This window comes from Myotis myotis, unplaced genomic scaffold (assembly GCF_014108235.1).
Source record: "Myotis myotis isolate mMyoMyo1 unplaced genomic scaffold, mMyoMyo1.p scaffold_m19_p_60, whole genome shotgun sequence".
NCBI lineage: Eukaryota > Metazoa > Chordata > Mammalia > Chiroptera > Vespertilionidae > Myotis > Myotis myotis.
This window is the reverse complement of record NW_023416369.1, coordinates 118,660-138,684: the sequence shown is the minus strand read 5'-3', so window position 1 is coordinate 138,684 and position 20,025 is coordinate 118,660. Positions and strand designations below refer to the sequence as shown.

The following is a 20,025-nucleotide window of genomic DNA, read 5'->3' as shown; positions in this document are numbered from 1 at the left end:
TCCGATGGTCTTAGGCGACCCCTGCGAAAGGGTCATTCGACCCCCAAAGGGGTCGCGACCCACAGGTTGAGAACCGCTGCACTAAAGGTTTTTGTCTTGATTTTGGCCCTTAGCAAATTAAAATAAATTTACATTTGTTAATTGACTTCATTTTTAACACATTATAAGCCACCTAGACTCACAGATTCACATTTATTCAACTCTATTCAAAAAAAACAAACCTCACTGTTAATATTGAAAACAGAAAGATAAATGCTTAGATACATGGATATTCTTTTTATATTTTAGTTTCAAATTATTTTTCATTAGGGGAGAAACTAGGCTTTCAACAAAAGTATACATATTTTAAGTTCTTGACTGCAGAAATTCACACACAAAAAAAGGCCCAGAATAATTATTACTTTCATTCATCACAGCTCTGATCCTGTCATATAAATTTCTAAAACAAACTAAAAATTACTTGTAAGACTCAAACACAAACACTCTAGGTATTACCAACATCAGCCTAACTACTCATGGCAAAATGATACATAAGTCAGAGATAATTAAGACCAACTACTTTGTTTACCTTTTTTCAAAATAATAGACAATGATTACTCACGTTCAATTAATTTTTGAATGACCTCAAGTCTCTGTTCTTGTTTACGATTATAACGTAGAAAAATGCATAAAGTTCTCGAAGCTGCCTTTTGGACAGGTAAGACTTTCTTAAAGAAAAAAGAAAGACAATTAAACTAGTCTATTAGTATATATTCTGAATAAGTTGGCCCCACAAATCAATTTTAAGTTATTGAGTAAAAGAGCAGTGTAATCTGCTTCTCAAATCACTGTACTCATATCCCTCTGATGTGTCTTCATAATTTAATGTTAATATCATTCAGGCAAATCAACTAATACATCACATTACAAAGTTAATTTAATTTGGCACGATCATTTCCATATCATCCAGATTTTATTCATATTTAACTGTCATTTTCTTGCCACTTCATCATAAGTGACAATCTCCCCAAATACATTCTCTTAGTCATTCCCTGAACCTGACACTCGTTTATTCAACAAACTTTAGCTAGAACATTCCCTGCCTCAGGTACATCACTAAAAATGTGCCACTTCTAAAATATAAATTTGGAGATTCCCATGATCAGGTATGTTCTTCAATCCTTCTGGCTCACTTCTGGCTCTTCAACCTCCATGCCATTGATTGAGATCCCTGGTCCATGACACAGATAAAACTTAGAATCCAAAGGTCACCATGTCACTCTTACAGGGTACTAAACGCTGTTGTCCTTTGAATTTGTCACACCACTGGGAACAACCTCAATTCTAAATGAATTCAACCATCCACCTATATCAGGTTCGGGTTCAAGATACTTGTTAGAGAAAAATTTCTCAACCAGATATAAAGGGTGGGGCAAAAGTAGTTTTACAGTTGTTCATATGGAAAAATAATACAATAATTAATACATAATAATACAAGAATAAACTCTGTTTTGCATACTCACAACTGTAAACCTACTTTTACCCCACCCTGTATTGTGTCCAGTATAAGTTCATGTTCACCATCTTGGCTTACATATCCTATATAATAGAAGGCTAATATGCACATTGTCCCCATCGATCAGGGGGCAAGGCAGCCAGCCAACCGCCTGTGGTCTCCCCCAGGCCGGCCCAGCCCAGTCGGCCCCAATCGTGGCAGGCCAGCTGGACCTCACCCTTGCACTTGCACGAATTCATGAACTAGGCCTCTAGTAAGCATTATAATATTCAATTTTTGAAGATTCAGATTATTATAATGGGGAGCTTTGAAATTCAAGTAGGATAAAGCTTTACATTGCTGAGAGAATATTGCCTGCTATCTCATCTCATCTATATATATAAAAGCCTAAGTGACCGGCCAGCCACTATGACATGCAATGACCATCAGGGGGCAGACGGTCAATGCACAGGCATGGAAACATGGAACAGACTGATGAATCTCAGAGGGAAGGGAGGAAGAGGGGTAGAGAGGGAAGAGATTAATAAAAGATCTTACATGCATCCTAGAGGCCTGGTGCACGGATTCATGCACCAATGGGGTCCCTCGACCTGGCCTGCAGGGACTGGGCTGAAACCAGCTCTCTGACATCCCCTGAGGGATCCCAGAATGCAAGAGGGCGCAGGCCAGGCTGAGGGAACCCAACGGGGTACCAATCTGTGCACCAGGCCTCTAGGATTTTATAAAACTCTTTCCATTATATGACAGTACTATTCTGTGTGGTGTTTTTAATATATTGAATGTAAAAAGGAAATGTTCACTACAAATTAGAACAGTAAATTTAAGAAGTACACATAAACAGAAATATCACAAAATTTGAAAACAAAATTTAGATACATGAACTAAGTAAAAGCATGTTATTCTTTTCTTTCATTTTGTGTATACAATAGAATTTCAAATGAATATTTACTACTTACATGAAAATACAGATATTTTGTACTTTACAGTATCCTATATAATGAGCTAATATGCAAACAGACATCACGCCCTCACGCCTTAATGGCTCAGACACTCAACACTGGGGAGAGGAATGGGGATCAGCCAGGGACAAATGAGCTCGCGAGAGAGGAATGGGGACCAGCCAGACACAAATGAGCTCACGAGAGAGGAATGGGGACCAGCCAGACACAAATGAGCTCATGAGAGGAATGGAGACCAGCCGGGCTGCGGGCCAGGAGAGGGACAAGCTGCCCGCCCTGCGGTCCCAGGCACCAGTGGCTGTGCCTGCAGCCCGGGAGAGGGACAATCTGCATGCTCCATGGTCCCTGTGGTCCTGGGCGCCAGCAGCTGCACCTGTGGCCCGGGAGAGAGAAAAGCCGCCCGCCCTGTGGTCCTGGGAACCAGCGCCTGCAGCTGCAGCCCGAGTGAGGGACAAGTGGCCTGGGAGAGGAAGCCGCCTACCCCACAGTCCCGGGCACCAGCACCTGCAGCCTGGGAGAGGGACAAGCTGCACACCCCATGGTCCTGGGTTCAGCGGCTGCACCTGTGCCTGCGGCCTGGGAGAGGGACAATCCATACACCCCACAGTCCCCATGGTCCCAGGTGCCAGTGGCTGCACCTGCGGCCCGGAGAGGGACAAGCCGCCCGCCCCATGGTCCTGGGCACCAGCAGCTGTGCTTGCAGCCTGGGAGAAGGACAAGCTGCCGCCCCACAGTCCCAGGAGCCAGCGCCTGTGGTTGTGGCCCAGGCAAAGCCGCCTGCCCACGGTCCCCTGTGGCTGCAGCCAGCCCAGGCGAAGCCGACCCGAGTCCCAGGTGCCTGCAACCGGCTGAAGGATGGAATCCTGGGTCCTGGGTGCGAGGTGAGGCAGAGGCAGTTAGGGGCATCAGACTGGTAGGGGAGCAGTTAGGAGAGATCAGACAGGCAGGCAGAGGGGTTAGGTTCGATCAGGCAGGCAGACAGGCAGGCGAGTGGTTAGGAGCCAACAGTCCCAAATTGCAAGAGGCAGTTGGACATCCCCCGAGGGGTCCCGATTGGAGAGGGTGCAGGCTGGGCTGAGGGACCTCCCTCCCCTGTGCATGAATTTCGTGCTCTGGGCCTCTAGTACATTATAAAAGGTTAAAAAAAAAAAAAGAGGCAAATTATCTTTGGAGCCAGAATTTAAAGGTAAATGCAATCATATCAAAAGCACATAAAAGGCAGCTTGAAGATGTTGGGACAATTTGAGCACACAAAGAATGGCTGTAGCTGATTAAAACATTATTTAATATAAAAATGAGTCTAAATAAGAGACAAAACCAAAAATAAAATTCCTTTGTCACCACTGCAAGTGGCTTCTGCCCCAAATGCTAGCTCTGCAAATCAATGGAGGGAAAGAATAAGAATGCATCCTGTCTTTACATTTCCACTAGGAAACGTATTTCAGGTGATCAGATAGCCCAAGTGGATAGAGAAGAGCATCTCTTCACAGAAGAATATCATTAAAAGTGTAGAAGAAATGATAGAATTTTTAAAAATCACTCTTTTGCAAGTTCTAATGAAATAATTGATTCAGGTTAAGAATTATCAATAGAGGAAAATAAAGATGGCACAACCACTTCAAAAATACAACTAAAAGACAAAACAGACATCATCCAGAACGACAGGAAGGCTGGCTGAGTGGAAATTCTACAACTAGAAGGAAAGAGAAAAGCACACTGAGACTCAGAGGAGGTGTGGAAGTAAAGTGCAGAGGTATGGAGGCGCACGTGGAAAGGGCTGGCAACTGAGGACATGGTTGTCTTTTTCAATCGGAAGGGAGTCTCAAGCTCCCAACTGCTCTGAACTCCAGTTCCGGGTGAGTCTCTGCGGACCCAGACTCATACGGGGAGAAACTGGACTGCCTGGCATCGGTCGGAACTCAAGGGCGGCTTTCTCTCAGAGGTGCTTATGGTGATTACTGGGACACTGAGACGAGGAGCCTCTTAGGGTAAGACTGAGGAGCAGCCACGCTGTTTGCTCCACCCTGTTGATTCCCTGAGACCCTGCCCCACCCAAGCTGTGTGCAGAGGCTTTTGTATATGAAAGGCCTGGCCCTCTGCAATCTGAAAATTACCTAACAAACTGCAGCTGGGCCAGAGAGACCCAGAACTTCCAAAAGAAGGCCCAAGGCCCCACAGCAGCTTGCATCGCTTCACAGCTGGGCCTCATCTGGGCATCTCCAAATCCCAAACAAAGAAGAGGAATCTGCAGATCTCTCCGTAGCTCCTGCCTGATAGCCTCAGGCAGAGGCTAAATTAGCACCTCCTTAGAGATCCAAGAGCCAGTGTACCCAGTGGTCAGAGTGGGACCATCCAGATTACAACTCCTCAGATCCATAAGGGACACACACAGGGGGCAGACTCAGTGAGCACCAAAGCCCCACTGAAGCAAGTCTTGCCCCAGAAGGGTGTCTCCAGCACAGAAGTTCTCCCACCACAGACACAGCTGATTCTCATAGCCAATTGGCCTGGAGGTCAATTCCCCCCAGTGATACCAACTACAATCAAGGCTTAACTACAACAAGACTGTGCACAAAGCCCACAAAGGGGTGCACCAAGAGTGTCCACCTCAGGTAATTGGGGAGGCTGAGCCACTGGGCCCTGTAGGACACCTAGCACAGAAAGCCACTCTATCAACACAGGAAAGCAGCCAAAATGCAGAGACAAAGAAACAGGTCACAAATGACAGAAATGGAGGAAAGCAAACTAATGGATATAGAGTTCAAAACCACACTTATAAGGTTTTTCAAGAATTTTCTAGAAACCACCGATAAATGTAGTGAGACCCTCAAGAAATCTAGTGAGACCCTCGAGGTTATGATAAAGGACCAACTAGAAATTAAGCATACACTGACTGAAATAAAGAATATTATACAGAGTTCCAACAGCAGACCAGAGGATAACAAGAATCAAGTCAAAGATTTGAAATACGAAGAAGCAAGAAACACCCAACCGGAAAAACAAAAAGAATCCAAAAATATGAAGATAGTGTAAGGAGCCTCTGGGACAACTTCAAGCATACCAACATCCGAATTATGGGGGTGCCAGAAGAAGAGAGAGAGCAAGATATTGAAACCTATTTGAAGAAATAATGACAGAAAACTTCCCCTACCTGGTGAAAGAAATAGACTTACAAGTCCAGGAAGCGCAGAGAACCACAAACAAAAGGAATCCAAAGAGAACCACACCAAGACACATCATAATTAAAATGCCAAGAGCAAAACACAAAGAGAGAATCTTAAAAGCAGCAAGAGAAAAACAGTCAGTTACCTACAAGGGAGTACCCATACGACTGTCAGCTGATTTCTCAACAGAAACTATGCAGGGCAGAAGGGAGTGGCAAGAAATACTCAAAGTGATGAATACCAAGAACCTAGAACCAAGATTACTTTACCCAGCAAAGCTATCATTCAGAATTGAAGGTCAGATAAAGAGCTTCACAGATAAGAAAAAGCTAAAGGAGTTCATCACCACTAAACCAGTATTATATGAAATGCTGAAAGGTATCCTTTAAGAAGAGGAAGAAGAAGAAAAAGGTAAAGGTACAAATTATGAACAACAAATACACATCTATCAACAAGTGAATCTAAAAATCAAGTGAATAAATAATCTGATGAACAGAATGAACTGGTGAATATAATAGAATCAGGGACATAGAAAGGGAGTGGACTGACTATTCTTGGGGGTGGGGGTGGGGCAGGAAGTGGTGTGGGAGGTGCGGGAAGTGACTGGGCAAAAATTGTATAGCTATGGATGAGGACAGTGGGGGTGGGGGTAAGGGCAGAGGGTGGGGTGGGAACCGGGTGGAGGGGAGCTATGGGGGGAAAAAAGAGGAACAACTGTAATAATCTGAACAATAAAGATTTAATTTTTAAAAAAATAATTATCAATGGATGCAAAAACTAATGGGTAAAAGGCTGATGGGAAATTGGGTGTCAGCTTCAGATTACAATGCCAATCACAGGGAGAAAGCATAATTTTGAAGTGGACTAACAGAACTGTTATCACCTGCACAGCCACCCTTAAGTCACGTATAGGGACAACCATCCAGATACAATGCAATATAAGTATACAGTAGCACTTATGAAATATTTAGGTTAAGCCAAAAATGCTTAACCTAAAACTCAGCAAGCCCTTACATCTACCTTCCAGTTTACAAGAAACATGAAAATAGATGAACAAATTAACCCTATGAAAAAGCAATCTAACAAACACAGAATTGAAATATTCCACAAGACAACTAAGTCTTCCCAAATTCAACATCATGAACAAATAGGGAATGGTGGGCGGGGGGGGGGGGGGGGGGTGGGGGGAGGATCTGCTCTGGATTAAGAGATGTAACAACCAGAGGCAATAGCTAGACCTTCATTAGATCCTCCACATCCACATGCTCACTCATTAGTGCTCAGGCCTCTGCACGAGGCACTCTTGATCAGAGAGCTTTTTCCTGCCATTATGTCCACAACAGCAGGCTGCCGCCCTCCTCACTCTTCCTGAAGCTTGCTCTGTAGTTCCTTATTGTACTTTCATCCTTGGCATGCTATATATGCGTGTGCTTGCTTATTGCCTGTCTCCAATAAAATGTAAGGTTCCACAAGAATAGGTCCTTTGTCTCTTCGATTCACTATTGTATTCCTAGCATCCAGAACAGTGTTAAATAAATGAATATTATTATGACCATTAGATGTAAAAGTAAATGTACATTTTTCTTTTCTCCAGAGAATACTGAAACAGAAGGAATGTCTTCTCTGGTCCTGAAAAGTGTGCGGTAATAATCATGTATCTCTTTTTATGTGTGGAATTACCCTCCTTGTAAAAGAAAACAATAAAACAAATCTCTGAGGCTTAAAAGTATTTTGTTCACACTCTATGGTTATAAATCACTTCTCTTTCCTAGTAAGAGAAGCTAAAAATATGGAATAATTATGTAGTCTCAGTTTTCTAAATACAAACATGCCTACTGAGTAATTAAATTGAAATAATAAGACCAAACTTCATAGCACTTTTCAGTACGTGCAGGTATATTTACTTATTTTATCATCTATCACTCTCCTCACCACCCCCTCCTTAGAACACAAGCTCCATTAGAGCAGGACTCTGTCTGTCTTGGTCACTCCTGTATCCCCAACTCTTAGTGCCCGAGCCAGAGCAGGCACTCAGAAAAGTGAAATAGTCAGTTTTGCTAAATTTCATGTGAAGTCCAATGTGGTGCACGCATGCCCTGTCTTCTGACAAGGACATTATTGTTATCAAATCACCTCTCGCGGCTGTTCCATCTACAATGTGCCTGCATCCTCCACGCTTTGCTTCGATACATGAAATAAACTTGTAGAAGTGTTAGTTCATGAAACATATGCCTCGAATTTTTTAACTTAACTAGTAAATGATATCAACGTCATTTTTTTTTCATCTTTGAAGCCAAAGCTAATTTGGATTTTTGAGATGGCTGCTAGATTTCATTCTCTCCCTTTCACTGAGAACAATAAGAATCTAAAGTACTTTTTAACAGTTTCTAAGATGTATGCATTACATGGAAATTCTTATACTTCAGAAGATGGTAGTAGGATGTCATCTAAACTGGCCAGTGAACTGCGGGTTAAATAATCCCCGCTGGAATTCTTGTGAAAAAGGCAGACAACTTAGTCAATGGGGAAGTTTATGTACAATTCTCCCCACTTTCTCTCACTACCCCTCCACCCCCCGCTTCTGATTCAAATTTTAAAGTTATCCCTGGAAGGGCACCCATGTTTTCGTATAAGCTTTGCCTGCTGCATGGCCACTCTTCAGGGACTATTTTTACAACGTAACCAGACTAATGTTAAGGGGACTGAGGGAGCCTTGGCAAAATGGCAGGGTTAAGCAGGCCCTGAGGCCGCCACACACAAAAGGTGCTCGTCAGAGCAGAAGGGGCACTGGCAGTGGAGGCCGCCCGCTCCCTCAGCCTTCCCTTGAGACAGACTGCATCCAGGCTGACATGAGTCTATTTACCCTCTCCCTGGCGGCATGCAAACAGGGTAAGTGAAGGCGCTGCCTGCTCACTCCTCTCCCGGTGGCAGAAGATGAGCAAGGGAGACCAGTGGAGAAGCAACTGGGAAGAGACCTTCCTTCTGGCAGAATGGAATGAACTGGGTGCTGCACTGTCTCAAGAATGTAAAAAACTTGCCAGGAATCCCAAAGAAGATAAAGGGGTGGGGCTCACATTTGTCATCATGATTGTGAACATTCTTTGTAAGAAACGATAATAAATCTGGTCACTTGATATGATGTGTGGCAGACAGGCATATTTCTGCAGCAGCTTCTCATGGGTTCTCCATTTTAAAGAGGCTGCAGCTCGCTGTTCAGCAGCCGTGAGTGCTGGAATCAAGTCAGGCAGGGATGGCAACTGAAACGGAAAACACCAAAAGAACCAGCGATAAATAAATCAACTGCAGGATTCCGTCAGATGGGTCAGCTAACAACACACTGCTGAAGGCAGTTCATTTCAGAACATCGGAGGCATCTCAGTTGTCACAGGGAGATAATAATCCGATTAAATCAAATACTTAAAAAATATCCAAAAATAAAACTTATTAGTTGCTGGAAACAAAATTTTGAAATAGAGACTGGGACTCTCACAACCCTTCTAATTAAAGTTTATTCTATTTCACTGTCAGCCAACTTTGACTTTCTAAATTCCTACTCCTTTGTCCTTACAAGTTGTTATTTCTGGAATAATAATGTGAATAAAAAGTGAAAATATGAATGTAAACTCCAAGGACTATAAATAAAGCCATGGTAGTGTACGAACTGTAGAGGAAATTCAAGCTGCTCAGACTCCAACAGGCATTTACTGAGCACCTACTGTGTCAAGCACTACTTAAATGTTTCCCACACAGCCTTTCACTGACTCCTCACAGCTCTGTAGAGAGAAATAGTACTTCACAGCATTCAGAAACTTTTTGACATAGGGGATTACCTTATTTTCTTGAATACTGCTTTCTCCACCCGTAGACATAAGTTCCAGGATTTCCGGAAGATGATCTATAAGAGCATCTAGTACCTTTTAATAGAGATAATGATTATTCTTCTGGCAATTACAATGTTTTTCTAATCTTAGATTAGTTAACTCCACATGTCAATTCCTACACGGAAACAGTGCTATTTACCAAACAACATTTTGGGGGGTTCTATTTTCTTACTTTCCTTACCTCTTCTTGCGGGAGGGTCTTAGAGACATAATCAACTGCCTTGATCAAACTCCCTTCACTATCACACTATCAAACTATACTGACCTATGCTGCCTCTTAATATGTTTAAACAGTCTAGATCTGAGACAGCTACACATCAATCTGCTCAAACACCTCTGAAAAGCACCCCCAGTGACGTGGAGTTGCACTGTAGCAAGCTAGTATCATTTAGGTGGATAGAATATATTAACTACTGCATCAAAATTAAGTATTTCAAAGCCTTCACAAGTATACTGCCCAAGTAATGCTGAGAGAAAAAGATATAAAAAGTGATATAACATAGGGTTACAGTTGTGTAAAATAAAAATCTTTATATAGAAAAAAATGAAAAAATTTAACAAAATACTAATAGTGACTGGAACTAAAGGTACTCACTCTTTTAAAAGTTTGTCTACTTTTTGGCATTTCCAAAATTTTCCTGCACAAACCAATATATATGTATATAGAGGGCGTCCCCAAAAAATGTATACACACTTTGAATAATTATTAATTCCAATGGATTAAATCTGAAAAGAAAGAAACATGAATTGAGCTATCAGCTTTTAGTAGCGTATACATTTTGGGGGGAACACTATATATATATATAATTATTTTAACTAAATATATTTTAAAACCTAATTTTTATAAAAGACCTTCCCAACTTTCAGTCTCTGATACAATGGTACATGGACTCCAAGCTTCTGGGGCTGGTCAACTGAAAGGCCATGCAATTCCCAAGAAGTAGGGGGAAGGCATTGATGTATTCAGACTTAACATAAAACAAGTAAAACTCAAAAAGTAAGAAATTACCTCCAGTGATTCGTCTTGTAATAATGTTATTAGTTCTTTGTGTATTAAATATACTCCAGAATTCAGAAGTTTAGACACCTAAAATGTAGCAATAAAGTCTCTCAGATTTGACTCTACTAGACATATAAAGGTTGTAATAACAATTCTTAAAATTACATCCCTGTTAGGTACTTCTAAAATGAGACTAGGTTAAAACATAAATATAACATTAGATTTCTAGAAAAATTAGTTGCATACATGACTAGCTTTATAGTCTGCTAGAACATGCTGCAGTGTGCGAACGTATGAGGGTGAGAAATGAACCTATGGATGGAAGTGCAGGAAACTGAGTGTATCAGTCATAACTTTGCTATCACAAGCACCAGTGAGCCCAGGGTGCCTCCCTGCACAGTGGGAAGCCTCAGAGCAGCCATCAGGTCCACCAGGGCATCTCGGGTTTATGGGCATCCATCCCGGCTCAGAGCTTCTGAGAGAGGCAATTGCTACTGCAGGCCCACAACACAGGTAGGGACAGTGCCTAAGCGAGCAAAAATAAAGGCTTTTCTATCAGAGACTTCAGTCAGCATGCAAGGAGTTGGGACAGTCTAGCCTAAAGTAAGCACTCATATAAATATATTGAATGAATGGATTAATAAATGATAAAAATATAATATTTTTGTAAACGAATTTACATTCTAAGAAGATAATTGAGAAAATTTTTAAAAAGATTTAGGACTAGACTGTGAAAAAAATATAGAGCTTATATTTTCTAATACTACTATAAATAGAAGTGTACAAAATACCAAATAATCATCTAGTTAATAGGTAGAATTAATAACAAATGTATCACTTCTTCAGACTTACTTCATAAAAGCAAATGGCAATAGTGTATCTGACGGGTACCTCAGGGTCATGACAAAGGCAAAAGAATGTAGAATAGAGTTCCAATTGGAAATTTTTAGGGTCAACAAAAACAATCATGGCCTGGTGGAGGTGGAAGGAGAGAAAAGCATGCATCAATACATAATATTCATTTCACTTACATTGAAATCATGTCCTATGAATCATAACTTACTTAGAAATCATATTTGAAAGATCCAAATGTATGCATATAATTCTAATCCTATATAATAAAAGCCTAATATGCAAATTATCCCCGCATTGGGAGGTCTACTGGGAGTTTGACCACTTGCTATGATGTGTGCTGACCACCAGGGAGCGGCGTGGAACATGGCAGGCGTCTGCGATGCGGCACTGTCAGTGGGCAGTGCTGGCAGTGGGCGTCACTGGAGGCGCTGCCAGCCCTGATGGGCCCCAACAAGAGCTGGACACGGTGGGATGGTAGAGCAGGTGAGGGGGCAGTGCCAGGCCAAGTCAGGGTGCCAGGCAGGGCTGTGGGGCTGTGAGGCTGGGGGTGCGAGCTGGGCCTCAGCTCGTGCCCCCAACCTTGCAGCTCACCCTGAAGGACCCCACCTGTGCACAAATTCATGCACTGGGCCTCTAGTTTATACATAGAAGTCAATGTAAATTACACCAACATTTACTAGGTACCTACTATATATATACCAGGTACAATGCTAAACAGCAGGTGTCAAATATGGCAATATTTTTAATGCTATCTATTCACATAATTTTAAGTAATAATCAAAATGTTTAATCAACACAAATATATAATTTATTACCGGAAGGTTATAAGCACAGTTCTTCCGTACTGAAGTATATTTCTTCTCCTGCTCTAAGATTTGGGGTGGAATCTGGTTTTCATTGTGTCCATTTTCTTGCTGCAAACCTAATGTACAAAGTTTCTTATAAAACTCCAAAAATCTCAAGTGTTGATCTGGAGTAAAAATTCCTAGAGAAATGTAAAACATTTGTTCAATGTTTTAATTAAAAATTAAAAAGATAAAAGCAAAGTACAATAAAAATTAGAACCAAATATTTAAATAAATGGTTAGAGATCATAAATAACAGCAACAAGGAGGAAAAAGTAACTGTTATTAAGAAATCTAAAGGGTCTACTGTTTCACCTTATATTGATTTTAATAATATTTTAATTTCAATAGCATAAACTATGCAATACAAGAATTATGCCTGCATTAATTCATTAATTTCTGCAGCATATGTCACACTGCAGACCTAACAAGTCACTATAATAATAATAGTGTGGCCATTATTGCTACTTACTTATGGTAAATATTCTAAATTGCCTGCTGAAAAGACATGTATATGTGTCTACAGAGGAGCTTGAAAATTGAATCTGAAAGATAGCAAAATAAGCTCAAAATATTTTTTTTTCAAAATATTTTTATCGCCCTAACTGGTTTGGCTCAATGGATAAGAGCGTCAGCCTGCGGACTCAAGGGTCCCAGGTTTGATTCTGATCAAGGACATGTACCTTGGTTGTGGGCACATCCCCAGTGGGGAGTGTGCAGGAGGCAGATGATCGATGTTTCTCTCTCATCGATGTTTCTAACTCTATATCCCTCTCCCTTCCTCTCTGAAAAAAAATCAATAAAATAGATTTTTTAAAAATATTTTTATCAATAAACTGGTTCCACATTCATTAACTATGTTAGGGAGCTAGAAACTCAATATGAATTCCAATATATTTTTCAACTACCCATTGAAAGCCTACAATCCACATAAAATGTTTTACTATGCTAGATGGTTATAACTTAATGATTACATTATTATAGTAAGCTAAGAACTGACTAATATATTCAAAGTGCCAAGAGTTATGGGTGTTATTCTACTTTCTAAGCTGAAAGTCTCATATTATACATTTATTATTCAACAGATGATTAATAAGGGTATAGCTATGTAACAATAGTTAATATGCCTGAGCTTTTTTTATCAGATACAAACTAACACATAAAATATTCAGAAATTTAAAAGGCTACTCCTACTTCACTCTGTCACTGTTCTATCAAATCAGTTCTATTAGTAAAAAATGTTATTTCTAAATGTGTTCTAAATTATGCTACCAAAATTCTAAGATCTCTTAAGAGTTTACACACTTAAAGGGTAAATTTTACAACTGGATGGCTGAAGTTTAGTGACAAAGGTAGAAGAAAAAGGAAAAATTATCTATAACCTTGAAATTCTTAGGATACATCATACCGTATAGTCCATGGCATAGTTTTCCTAAATGGAAAGATAAGGAAATAAGAATTGATTCATCTGCTTTGAAAGACTTTTCACAAAATGATTTCACTAAGGGAAGTATAGTTTGACTTCTATCATCTGGAAAACAAACCGAAATAAAACATACTTTAGATCCATTGCTCATACTGCACATTTGGAAACTAATACATATACATAAGTTCCAGAAAAAAATATTACTATGCTAGTCACACAGCAGTAAAAAATATCTGAAAATAATGAAGATGGCAGTGTATAGTGAAGAAAGGGTCAGAGGAGAGTTGAAATTATCAAAAACTTTAATGCCAGGCTGAGGGAGTTACACTTTATATGGTGGACCTTAGGGAATCCTTTATAATAAAAGGCTAATATGCAAATCGACTGAATAGCGGAACGACCAGTCACTATGACGCACACTGACCACCAGGGGGCAGACTCTCAATGCAGGAGCTGCCCACTGATGGTCAGTGCCCTCCCACAGGGGAGCACCGCTCAGCCAGAAGCTGGACTCACGGCTGGCAAGTGCAGCAGCAGTGGCAGGAGCCTCTCCCACCTCTGTGGCAGTGCTAAGGATGTCCGACTGATGGCTTAGGCCCGCTCCCGTGAGCCTAAGCCAGCGGTTCTCAACCTATGGGTCGCGACCCCTTTGGGGGTCGAACGACCCTTTCATAGGGGTCGCTTAAGACCATCGGAAAACACATATATAATTACATATTGTTTTTGTGATTAATCACTATGCTTTAATTATATTCAATTTGTAACAATGAAATTGGGGGTCACCACAACATGAGGAACTGTATTAAAGGGTCACGGCATTAGGAAGGTTGAGAACCACTGGCCTAAGCCATCAATTAGACATCCCCGAAGGGCTCCTGGACTGCAAGAGGGCACAGGCCAGGCTGAGGGACCCCGCTTCCCGAGTGCATGAATCTCATACACCGGGCCTCTACTAACATATAAAGTGATTACAAATTTAAAAGCTAAGATGATTGCGGTTTTGAGCCTGAATAATTAAAAGAATTCTAATATCACTAATACCAATACATGAGAACCAGGCACAGAAAACCTTTCTGACTCTCTCTTGCATCCATCTCATGACTTTCTGCAGCTTTTTGATTGAAATTAAGTTAGCTTATAGTATGTTCTGTACAGTGAATTTCTTCACTATTATTTCTTAGATAAGTCTTCTTTAAAATGCTGATTGATTTATTGAGTATGCCTGCTTAAGTCAAAAGTTTCTGATATATTAGTAATACTTAAGTCTTGATTCTAAATACTCTGAATTTCTCAGTTCTCTTAAACTTTCAGAAATAAATTACTATTTTATTAGGGGTTGGTCGGACGATATTAAGTAAAGTGCTATAACAGGCTTATTAGTATTATTGTTATTACTGTTACTAGAGGCCCGGTGCATGAATTCATGCAGCAGTGGGGTCCCTTGGCCTGGACTGCGGGATCAGGCCAAAACCAGCTCTCTGATATCCCCTGAGGGGTCCTGGATTGCGAGAGGGTGCAGGTCAGGCTGAGTGACCCCACGGGTGCACAATCAGGGCTGGGGAGGGACTCGGGAGGTTGGCCAGCTGGGAAGGGCCAATGGGAGGGCTCCAGGGCATATCCGGCCTGTCTCGCTCAGTCCCGATTGGCCAGACCCCAGAAGCAAGCTGCGTACTGGTCAAAGCTTCTACCCCCAGGTGGTCAATGCACATCATAGTGACTGGTCGACCAGTCAACTATCTGCCTCCTGGTGGTCAGTGCACATCATAGTGAGCAGTTGAGCGGCCTTAGCATATCATTAGCATTACGCTTTGATTGGATGAACAGCCGACCAGACAACTGGACACTTAGCATATTAGGCTTTTATTATATAGGATTATAAACACATTTCAGTATCACCTATACTGTTTTAACTAAATGACATTCTTTAAACAAGCATTTATTTAATTTCTTACAGAAAAAAACATATTAAGTAACAAGATGAAAGATAAATGACCTCTGAACTTGAGAAAATGAGAGCAGTGAAGAAGCTAAAAAAAAGTATCATAGGACAGTGTGATCATAGTTTGCATAGTTGGTATAATGCAGGGGTCTGTTAACCTTTTTGGTAAACTTTCTAGCCTTTGCAGTTTATCTACGAAAACTACTCAACTCCGTCACTGTAGCACAAAATCAGCTACAGAGAACACATAAGCAGGAGGGCATGGCTATGCTCCAATAAACCTCATTTATAAAGCCAGGTGATGACGGGAGTTGGCCTATAGGCCATAATTTGCCAACCCCCTGGTATAAGGGATTTGGAAAGATGTTAGAGGGGAAAATATATTAGAACTGGGCACCGGAGCAAGAGAAGTAGGCTAGGAGGGAGAAAAAACAGGTACAGAAAGAGCATGTGGAAAGGCTAAAGGTCTGAAAGAATTTGGTGTGCCAAGTGAGGAAATAAAGCCACGAATATAAGTTAGGCCCAAACTGCCAATCACCAAGTGTGGGCCAGAGAAGGGGAAGAGATCAAAGATGATACCAATTTGCTAGTTTGGTTGCCTGGGGGTGCCCCATTATTAGGACAAGGAGATTCATTTTTTCAGTCATTCAATGTGCAGTGCAGTTTGTATGTCTCTGGCTCATCATACAGCCTAAATATTATTCTAAAACATTCATACATAATTATTGTCCACATTGCAATAATCTTTAAGAGACTCACAAATTCAGGTAAGCCCGGCCAGCGTGGCTCAGTTGAGCATTGAGCCATGAACCAGAAGGACATGCTCAGGCTGTGGGCTCAATCTCCAGTGCAGAGTGTGCAGGAGGCAGCCGGTCAGTGGTCCTCTCTCTTCATTGATGTTTCTATCTCTCTCTCCCTCTCCCCATCTCTGAAATCAACTTTTAAAAAAATTTTGTAAAATTTTGTTAATCCAAGTCAATGTAATCCTATAATTATGCAATAGAGTTTTATAGCAGAGTACTTGATATTTACCCCTGCAAATTTCATCCTACCAGAATGGTTAATGTTTACTGATAAAGTCCAGCATTAGTCAAGAGTCTAGTCATACACTCAGGAAGGAAGCTCATTGTCTTTGTGATTTAATTTGCACAACACTAAGAAATACCTCCTTCCCCATGCCCATGTTAATGCCCCATTCCAGATTTCTTCTCGTGTAGGGCCATGAGATTTCTAGCATTAAAATATTAAGGAGGAAACTAATTTAAATATTGCTTTAATCAAGGTCTTTCTTGATTAAAGGGTCAATTAGCTGAGCAGGTTAAACGCTAATGACCAAGCCAAATTTCTAGTCCTACACACAAGTCAGTTAAATGTTGACAAGAGAAAAGGGAGGTATGGAACATGCAGCAACAGTGGGCGCCATGAGGGTAAGAAAGAGGGGCAGCAGAGAGAAACGACCACAGAAAGAGAGACAGGAAGAGAGTTTAACGTTCAACATGAAACGTAACGTGAGAAAATCTGTCCTGCACCCACCTTTACTCCTTATCAGTGCTACAAAACCTAGGGGGAAACACTGCTTCCAGAAGCAAAGGTGTGTCCACATGAAGATTTACCTGTATCAAATATGTCAAGCAGATTGACCAAAGTTTCAAATGCTGCAAGCCTCACACTGCAGCCTTCATCCCTGGAGAGTTCTATTAATTCAGGGAGCACCACACTTTTTGTAAGGTCTGTCCTGCACAGTAAGCAACGGAAGAAAAGAAATCAAATCAATAAATTTATAGCAAGAACTTACTAAAAACAAGTCACGGGGCTAGATGTTACAGGAAACTGGGAAAAATCATAAGACATGGCTCATGCTCTCTAGAAACTTGCAGGCTGGTTGGGAAAGCTTGATATAACTAAATATTAATATTAACTGCAAAATTATTTAAATCGGGGTATATGCAGGAGGCAACCAATCAATATGTCTCTCTCACACTGATGTTTCGCTGTCTCTCCCCTTCCTTTCCACTCTCTCTAAAAATCAATGAAAAAATATCCATGAATGAGGATTAACAAAAACAAAAAAAGAAAGAAAGAAAGAAATGCTAGTACTATTCTGCTGTCTTGGCCAACCATAAAATGCAGGATCTTCTTCATCAGTATTTAATCTGGAGCAGACAGCTAACCATCAGATCACAACAGATCATAGCCAGCACTGCGGTAGATTGGACCACACAGCCTGACCCTAGAATTCCTGGTTGGCCATGTGGACAAGCTCACCTATTTATTTCATTCATCTCGTTATCCCTGACCCTGTATCTTATTCCCTTCTGAGCTCTTGGAGGGTTAGATTGTAACGACTAGCACCTAAGCTAATAAAACTGGACTTCTACAAAAATAACAGGATCAGGCTGTCCTCAGACTTCTGTTCCATATACTTAAATAACAGAAGAGTTTTTAGTAAAAAGGATTATAATCAAGAATTCTGCCCAAGCCAGGGTGGGATTTACATGTGAAGGCAAGAGAAAAATACTCTCATAAATAAACTACCTTGTGCAATATACAACCCACACCTACTTCCTGAAAAAAATTACTCCAGTTTGCTAAGAGGAAGTAAAGCAGGGAAATGGTTGCATCCTATATGTATAGGTCTACCATGATGCCTTATTTCCCTCGACTTTTAGAATGTGACAGATGGGCAAAGAAAATGACCATCTACTTCAAAATACAAGTAGCTCCTAACCAAATATTCAACTCATTGTTTAACGCCATTAGCTGTCAGAGAATGAATGAACACACATGAGCAACTGCCTTAAGTAAGCACTGGATTACATATGGGTGAGGTAACAATAAAAGAAGGTATAATCCTGTCTTCCAGGTGCTTCAAGTTTAGAAGGAAATATAGTCACATAGACAGACAGTTATTGAATAATATCTTTGCAAAATGATAGTGAAATACTACGTCTGCCAATGAAATTGGAAAAGTTCATGATAAACCTGAATTATTGGTAAAGTTGCATGTACTACTGGAAGAAACATAAACTCAATCTTTTTTTTTTTTTTAAATATATTTTATTGATTTTTTACAAAGAGAAAGGGAGAGAGATAGAGAGCCAGAAACATCGATGAGAGAGAAACATCGATCAGCTGCCTCCTGCACATCTCCTACTGGGGATGTGCCCGCAACCCAGGTACATGCCCTTGACCGGAATCGAACCTGGGACCTTTCAGTCCGCAGGCCGACGCTCTATCCACTGAGCCAAACCGGTTTCGGCAAACTCAATCTTTTTGAGTTCTACAATATACATTAAAAATTTGCTTATCTTTTACCTGTTTTATTCCAATTTTAGAGAGTCTAAGGAATTAGTTGTTTATATTAAAACTAGTGGCCTGGTGCACAAAATTCGTGCACAGGGGAGGGGGGTCCCCTCAGCCCAGCCTGTACCCTCTCCAATTGGGGGCCCCTTGGGGGATGTCCGACCATAATCTGGGACCACTGGCTTCTAACCACTCACCTGCCTGCCTGCCTGATCGCCCCTAACTGCCCTTCCCTGCTGGCCTGATCTCGCCCCTAACTGCCCTCCCCTGCCAGCCTGATCTTGCCCCCAACTGCCCTCTCATGCCGGCCTGATCGCCCCTAACGAACTGCCTCTGCCTTGGCCCCCACCACATGGCTTTGTCCGGAAGGAAGTCAGACATCCGGAAGATGGCTGGTCAACCTGGTCTAATTAGCATATTACCTTTTTATTAGTATAGATAGATTATATAGGATAGGATTGCTTAAATGGGGGAGCCTTTTTCATCAGGAGGAGATGCTCTTGGCAGACAAAAACACATAATCCCTATATCTGGACTGATAGCCAGCCATATGCACTATACTGACAAAGTGGTCATTAAAAAATTGAACCGCTTTCTTACACCTTACACCAAACAGCTGTTTCCCATAAAACCCCTCCTCAGCCACCACCTTAGGTTCTGCCTTCGCAGGTCACCCAGATTAGGTTCTGATTGGTCAGTTTCTATGCCAGTCAGCATCAAAAGCTCTGCCTCCTAGGCAGCTATTGGTTCCTGGCACTTCACCCAGATTTGGTTCTGATTGGTTGGTTTCTATACCAGTCAGCATCAAAAGCTCTGCCTCCTAGACAGCCATTGGCTCCTGGCACTTCACCCAGATTTGGTTCTGATTGATCGGTTTCTCCAGGCCTATTTCTGGGCCTGATCAAAGAGGCGGGGCTGATCAGCAGTCCCCCCTACCCCCGGGGAGACCCAGAGAGAAATAGGCACGGCTGCTGGTGAACCCGAAGAGAAAGAGAAAGGCAATGGCTGATCAACAGCTGCCATAGAGGCTGCAGATCAGACCCTGCCTCTCTCTCTGCAAGCCTCTCTCCAGGCCTGATCCGCAGGCCCCTTGGCAGTCAGTGCTGGGTCACTGAACCGCACTGGCTACAGTCAGTGCTGGGTTGCCGTGGTGACCCA

At 41.6% G+C, this 20,025-nt stretch overlaps 1 protein-coding gene across 5 annotated transcripts in view; it reads right to left on the bottom strand.

Moving 5' to 3' along the window:
- The window catches only part of PPP4R4 (protein phosphatase 4 regulatory subunit 4), an 87,733-nt gene that overhangs the window by 20,271 nt on the left and 47,437 nt on the right, over nucleotides 1-20,025 (bottom strand). For all 5 annotated transcript variants that reach the window (XM_036315765.1, XM_036315767.1, XM_036315766.1 and 2 more), the window contains 8 exons: nucleotides 17,178-17,299; nucleotides 13,608-13,730; nucleotides 12,170-12,339; nucleotides 11,352-11,471; nucleotides 10,509-10,586; nucleotides 9,449-9,532; nucleotides 8,693-8,875; nucleotides 602-707 (listed from right to left, as the gene is read on the bottom strand). In XM_036315765.1, coding sequence (XP_036171658.1) covers nucleotides 602-707; nucleotides 8,693-8,875; nucleotides 9,449-9,532; nucleotides 10,509-10,586; nucleotides 11,352-11,471; nucleotides 12,170-12,339; nucleotides 13,608-13,730; nucleotides 17,178-17,299 — 986 coding nt within the window. The remainder of the gene's footprint in view (nucleotides 1-601; nucleotides 708-8,692; nucleotides 8,876-9,448; nucleotides 9,533-10,508; nucleotides 10,587-11,351; nucleotides 11,472-12,169; nucleotides 12,340-13,607; nucleotides 13,731-17,177; nucleotides 17,300-20,025) is intronic.